This window comes from Cryptomeria japonica, chromosome 3, assembly GCF_030272615.1.
Source record: "Cryptomeria japonica chromosome 3, Sugi_1.0, whole genome shotgun sequence".
In the NCBI taxonomy this organism is placed as follows: Eukaryota; Viridiplantae; Streptophyta; class Pinopsida; order Cupressales; family Cupressaceae; genus Cryptomeria; species Cryptomeria japonica.
Genome location: NC_081407.1, coordinates 230,309,168 through 230,316,443, shown reverse-complemented (window position 1 = coordinate 230,316,443; position 7,276 = coordinate 230,309,168). Strand labels below are relative to the sequence as shown.

The 7,276-nt window shown below is 34.1% G+C and overlaps 1 protein-coding gene across 1 annotated transcript; it reads left to right on the top strand.

Moving 5' to 3' along the window:
- The first annotated feature begins 2,999 nt into the window (after nt 1-2,999).
- Nucleotides 3,000-5,977, top strand: LOC131874052 (probable disease resistance protein At1g61300). The gene is made up of 2 exons (XM_059217268.1): nt 3,000-3,514; nt 3,595-5,977. The coding sequence occupies exons 1-2, from the start codon at nt 3,000-3,002 to the stop codon at nt 5,975-5,977; spliced, it is 2,898 nt and encodes a 965-aa protein (XP_059073251.1).
- Nucleotides 5,978-7,276: the final 1,299 nt, after the last annotated feature.

Sequence of the window (7,276 nt, the reverse complement as noted above, 5' to 3'; positions counted from 1 at the left end):
GACTATTGGTCTCACTTTTGGGGGGGGGTTGTTTTGGACACCTTGGATAAAATTGTGCTGATGTGGCACCGTACTTGATGATGTGACTTTGAAACCTTAGTTATAAGTAGGGAACTTGCCAAGTAAGTTGTAAAAAATTAGAAGTGATTTGAAATTTCCACATAAGATTTTGATAAGTGCAAAGTTAGGGTGCACAACTACTGGGTCCTCTCCCCTATATTCGATTATAGGGATTCCTAATGTTTTCCTTGTGCGAAAAGAACATTATTGTTCTTCTCAGTTGTAAGAAAATGATAACTTATACAGAAAATTATGTGGGGTCTTTCACGATGGTTCTTATCAATTCTCAGTTGTCTCTTACACAAAATTAAAGTTTGGCAATGAGATGTAGGCCTAATCACTTTGGCGAATTTGGATGTGTTGTGGTCGCAAAAAATCCTAGATCATTTCAACATTTACTCTAAATGGAGTGGTCCCCCCTTTTCATCTTTAACATACCAGGGTGAGTTTTTTTGTACATACTGTTCAACTATCAAGTTCTAGATTTTAGTGATAATGTCATATTTTTGTTTACATTTTAATTTTTTATATTGTAAATATAAGAATATTTTGATAACATATAAAATAAATATAAAAAGTAGCTATACTTCAAATACATTGTAGAATTTGTCTGGCCCAACAATTTAGCATCTTTCATATTCTGGTATTCTCTAAACATTCTAATGACGAATCGTAGAGTGTGATCAATCACACAATCAAATCCAAAAGCAACTAAGATAATAAATATACTCTTATTGAGTAACCATTCTTGTTGAAACAATTTAATACTTTTGAACGCTTTTATTTTTATGATGATTTATTAAAAAATGTAATAATTAATATTTTTATTTTTAAAATTAAAAACTTAACAGATAATATTTTTATTTTTGCTAGTATTATTTTATTAAAATTATAATAATAATTAACCATTAAAAATATTTCAGCCATTGTAATGTAACTATTTGATTATTCAATAGCAACAACTTCCAGAAACGAAGTGGTTGATTACTTCAGGATTCTTAAGTGGGTTTTTCATGAGATAAAGGACCTTAGCATAAAGAATATGGTTCTCTCTAGTAAGCTAGATGATATGGACTCTAAAGGGGTACCTCATAATGTTGCAGGGGGCTTTGTGGACTGAGGAAGAGAAGATGTCAATGGTCGAGTGCCTTCAAAGAATTGTTGAGCTCATAGATAAGATGAAGAAGGAAAACGAGAAAAAGATTTAGCATTTAGAAGGCGAAATTGGCAAAATCCGAGAAACTATAAACACCATCATGAAGCAAAGCCATGGAATAATGAAGAATTCTACTACTACTATGAGCACCTTGGTGGATAAGTTAGAAAAAACCCAGCAGGGGACCTTGTTTGTGGACTTGGAAGCTAACAAAGACAAAAACCAGAAAGAGGATTCTGGCCCCTTGAAGAGAACTAGAGCCAACCTGAAGAGAAAAATAGATTCTACACCTCAGGAGATCCAGGAGTTGAAGAAGGTGGCTCAAGAGATGAGTAACCTTGAAGCTGAGCTTGCTGATACCTTAAAGTCCTTAGTTTAGCTCTGGTTATCTAGTGTTGGCTTTTTGTCGACTTCTTGTTTGTTGCTAGTGTCCTATTTTGTCTGTTATGCAACTTTCCTTTCTTAATGAACTTTGTTTGAATATTTTATCTACTTGTAAACTCTGTGGTTTTGAGTCCCTGTAAAACCCATTTTTTACTTAATCAAAAACAACTTTAGAGTAAACCTTTCTTCCTTTCTTCACTATATTAATCAAAAGTATAGTTCATTGCACATAGCATATATCATGATATGTGAACCAGATCTACATTATTTTCGATTTTTTTGGAAATTCTTTTCATATGTTTTAACTACGATTTTCATACTAGTCATTATATTCATTTTATCCAAATTAAAGGTACCTCTTGTTGATATAGATCTTTGGGGAAATAATTTTCCTAAGGAAACTATCTCCATGACGCTTCTCTCATGTCGAATCTATAATATTTATCATTTTATCTTAGAGTTTTAGATCTATATTTTTTTTATTTCTTATCCTTCAGTTTAGATTTGTTAGGCTTCTGATTTCATTATTTCAAACTTTTCAATTTGCACCCTCCCACCTTTTGAGTTTAGGATTTATATTTTCTTTTATATGATTTTTTTTTATTTCTCTAATTTATACTAGATCTGAATTTTACTATAGATCATTCTTTGTGCTTTATTAATGACCGCTTTTTGTTGCAACTTACAATTCTACATCTTTTGACACTCTTTAACATCCTAGTGATGGATCATAGAATGTGATTTGAATTGTTGATGAAAAAAGAATACACAATTAAATCTAGAAAGAGTTAAATGATATATAATATATTTCTTATTTTCTTATAATAAATTTTGATTAAAAAAAAGAAAATATAAAGAATATTTAAACAATTTCCCTGTAATCTATAATAATAATTTTTCAAAAGATTATATTTATTCTCATCTCCTTTCGACAGAGCGTACTTAAGAAAATTATTGTTTTCTCTTATAAAATTTACATAAGAGTTCGAATATGCAGAGAAACCGCGTAGAGGAAAGTAAACTCGAAAATACAACAAATTGTACAGAAAATTAGCTTGACCTTTTTATGATGGTGCTTGTCAATTCTCAGTTCTCTCTCACAAAATAAAATAAAATATTAGCAATAATAATTCACAATTAAAATTACCCAATCAGTATAATTACACTAAACTGCCTATAGTTTGAACTCGACGAAAGCAGGTTAAAAGTTAGATAACGTGAAAGTCATTTTGCCGTATTACTGGGAAATCCTGTGGGAAAGCGTGTTTGAGAGGATATGCAGCGTGCTCCTCACGCATCACTCCAGCTTTAAAACTTACAAACTTTCTGTAGTTTTATCCAATCCAGTCCAGACTTCTCTCTGAATTATATTTTCCATCCATTTTTAGCACTTGACTTCATGGCGTCTACCTCTTCCTCTCACAAGCGTTCATTCAGTGAATTTCAAAGGAAAACATTCACAGTATCATATGATGCATTCATTAACCACCGAGGCCCTGACACGAAAGCTACTGTGGCTTTTGCACTTTATGAATCACTGGAAGAAATGGGATTTTGGACATTTCTTGATGATCAAGAATTACAACCAGGAGATTCAATTGAGCCTGCCATACAAAATGCCATTTACTCTTCCTCTCTGCAAATCGCCATCTTCTCACCAGGATATGCGGAGTCCCCTTGGTGTCTAAATGAGCTGGTTGACATGTTGAAAACCAGCGCTCTGTTTATTCCTGTATTTTGTGATGTCAAGCCTTCTGACCTTCGCTACCCTGAAGGTCAACACTCTGTTTATGCAACTACATTTGCTGAACATGAAAGAAAGGGGAGATTCAGCGAAGAGACGCTTAACGACTGGAAAGAAGCTCTCCGCTCTTCTTCACTGGTCTCTGGCTACGAATTCAGCACAGAAATTGAGTAAGGCTTTGTTTACTTCGTTCCGGTTGTTTGCTTTCAATCCATTATGATTCAGTCACTTAATTTTTTTTTCTAAATAGCGCCTCCATATTGATTTTGAACGATTTTGCCAGTAATGTCGAGGAGCTGCGTACAAAGGTTGCCTTGGCTGTGCAACAAAGAGTTGGAAAGAAGGGCTTCCCAAGATGTGTGGAAGTTGCAAAACATCAGATAGATCTTAATGCAGACGCAGAAGCGTCAACGAGAAGATCGGTAGAGGTGTACAAGAAATCTAGCCTTCTGCCCAGAGATTCACGTCCGGTGGGGATAGATTCCAAAGTTGAAGACATGCTCAGGTTGCTACAAGATCCACAAGTTCCAGTTATAGCTGTCGTTGGTATGGGTGGCTCGGGGAAGACATTTCTTCTCCAAAATGTCTACAATGCCTTTAAATCCAGGTTTGACAATTCTATTTGGCTCTCTATTTCCAAATCATATGCAGTCAAGAATTTGCAACATGATATAGCCATCCGCATAGGGTTAAAAAGTGAAGTTGTGGATGGTGCCATATCTCAAGAGACAGCGGCTGAATTAATTCATGACCGTCTCCAAGGGAAAAAATCTCTTATTGTGCTAGATGACCTGTGGACGTTGTCAGCAGAAGATAATCTCTTATATAAACTTGGTCTGCCAACTGATAAAAATTGTAAAGTTGTGGTGACCACAAGAAATAAGGAGGTTGCTCGAAATTCAAATGCTCATATTTATGAGATGGAAAATTTGTCAGATGAAGGCAGTTGGAAGCTGTTCTGTGTCCACGCATTTCCGGGTCATGAAGAATACAGAGCGCCAACGCACTTGGAAGAGGTGGGTCGTGAGATAGTAAAGCAATGTGGAAACTTGCCTCTGGCTATCAAAACGACAGCAGCACCGCTGGCCAACGCCACAGATTATAGAAAATGGGAGTCCAAGCGCCGTCAGCTTGAAAGGGCAGTTATTCCCATTGGGGAGCATGACCCTGTGATGGATATATTAAAATTGAGTTATGATTCCTTGCCAGAACATATTAAACCCTGTTTTGCTTTTCTTTCTTTCTTCCCTGAGGATGCGGAGATAGATCCTGAATATCTTGTATATCTATGGATAGGAGAGGGTTTCGTCCCAGCAGGAGAGGAGCAGTGGGATACGGCGCTGGATTGGTTAGATCAACTTGACCAGCTGTGTCTGCTTCAACTATGGGAAGATCGACACCGTCATCTTGCGGAAGAATATGGACGGTTAAAGAAATACTGTAAAATTCATGATCTGTTGCATGATTTGGTCATACAGTTATCGAAAGAAAATAAATGTGTTTTTTCTCTTAAAGAAGCCTTCACACATACAACTGGTGCCTCTGGCTGGTATCGGATTTTACTAGCCAAGAAAGATATAAATGATAATGCCCTCTCACATTGCCATCCTTATCTCCGTACATTCTCAATGTCTGAGAATTGGAAGATTAAAACCATTCCAGAAAACTTGTTTACCGCAATGAGAGGACTGCGCGTTCTGGATTTGAGCTCCACAAATATCTCAACATTGCCTCCGTCTGTTGGAAAGATGGTACTTCTGAAGGTCCTGAATTTAAGGGATACAGGGATAAGGGAGGTACCGGAGTGTGTGAGATATCTGAAAAGTCTCCTGTTTCTTGCAATGCCCGGTTATCCTACTGAGTACATGCCAGTATGGATAAGTGAACTTAAGGGTCTTCAGCATTTAGAATGCGATTGTGATTATCGTATGGCGAAGGGAATATCAGATATGGCTTCTTTGAGAACACTCCGATCAGGAGGCTTGTGTCTCTCCATAGAAGGGGACGATCAATTGAGGATGGAGGATTTCGCCAAGATGACTCAGCTTCAGGAATTAGATTTAGAGCTTTATCATGAGATGGAGTTTGAGATGATGGAAGAAGGGATTCTTGTGCAGCTCACCAAGATGCGTCGTCTAACTATCTGGAATACGAGGATGGGAGCAACGAGTGCGCAGCTTTCAGAGAAAATGAGAACAATGAGAGATCTAGAAATTCTTCAGTTACACAACTTCGTAGTGCCAGATTGGATATGTGATTTGGCATATCTGAGGGAATTGGAATTAAGAGGTTGTGACTCTATTGATTATCCGGAGTTGCAAAGAATGCCCAATCTAGTGATTTTACTGTTGGGTGGGACAGAACGGTGCAACTGCAAAGAATTGCCAAAGGCGTTTGGAAAGTCGGGAGGGTTTCCACGCCTCCGCTTCTTCATAATTAACTATTTTCCAAAATTAGAGGAGTTCCCAGAATTGGAGGGGGCAATGGCATGTCTTGAGGAGCGGTTGGAAAGATTGAAGGTATTCGATTACAGTTGTTCAGGGACATATGAAGTAAGAGAGGCATCAAAGGAAGGCGGAGTATATAGGAATAAAATCAAAGCCATTAATTCCGGTGTAACTATTACACCATAGGAATCTGAATCTGAATCTGAATATACATAAGCATATGAATCTGAATCAGAATCTAGATCGGATTAGATTTTGATTTTAAATTTTTTAATTATTATTGTAATAATCCAAGAACAATGCAGAATAGCAATAGAAACCATATAAAGGTATAAATTTAACTTTATTGAAGGCCACATTATTCGTTTTCTATTTAGATTACATTATTTATTTTGATTATATTATTTAGATGATTTAATAAATAGATTAAAAAATTATATTAGTTCTATAGAATATTTGGAGATTATTTTTTTATTTTTTCCAAATTTAAAGATTGTGAAAATTATCTAATTTTAAAATGATATTTTTATTAAAAAAAAATTAAATGTCAATTAAATTGTATATTTGTGAAATAAAATAATTTTTTAAAGTTTAATTTAAAAATTGATTTGCACTTTAGTGAAAGTGGATGCTATTGTGTAATTAAAAATCTTCTTTCTATTTAAATTTTATTTTTAATTGTAACCGTTTTTTTTTTAAGTTATTTTAACAACCTTGAGGTTGCTCACTATATGTAATTACTTAAGCTTGGTTCAATATAACAAAGTTATATTAAATTAATAATTTTATAAAACATATGAAACTATTTTTTCATCTTCTTTAGACTTACAGAATTGAATTTTAAAATATTTTAGTTTTATATGAAATGTGAAATTATTTGAAAATGTTACATCATTTGTAAATTTGTAAAATAACATATTTTTCTTATATTTTATTTAGTTAATTTAATATTATGTTTATTTTTAGTATTGGCATGGTGTCGTGGTTAATTTGTGGTGGTGATGTTCATTTCATCAAGGTTCAAACCCCACTAGAGTGTTTTTCTTGATCATAAATGTGTTTTCCCATTTGTGACCTCATCAATTCATAGCTCTAGGTCTAAAGCATTTACACTATTAAAAATAAAATTAATATTGTGTAAGTGTAACTTAATTTAGATTAATTATTGATAGTTTTTTTATGGGAAAAGTAAGTTAATATTATTTTAAGAAATTAGATGTGAAAAATAAGGGTATTTATCTTAATAATTAATGATGAATAAATTTAATGACTACTTTAGAATTGTTATATCTTTAGTTTTGGAATGCTTTCTCTCTATCTCTATATCATCTCAATTTTTGTGTATGACATGCATATATGTCTTAAGTTGATTCCACAACTTCAGATCACTTATTTTTTAAAGGCTTATTCTTTGTTATGCATAACTATTCATATTGCTATTGTTCTTGTGCTCTTTATTTTATCAATTTCATGTTTATTTTCTTT

Coding starts and splice junctions, on each gene's coding strand:
- LOC131874052 (XM_059217268.1), top strand. CDS start 3,000: ATGGCGTCTACCTCTTCCTCTCACAAGCGTTCATTCAGTGAATTTCAA. Junction 3,515..3,594: donor GAATTCAGCACAGAAATTGA/GTAAGGCTTTGT, acceptor TTTTCTAAATAG/CGCCTCCATATTGATTTTGA.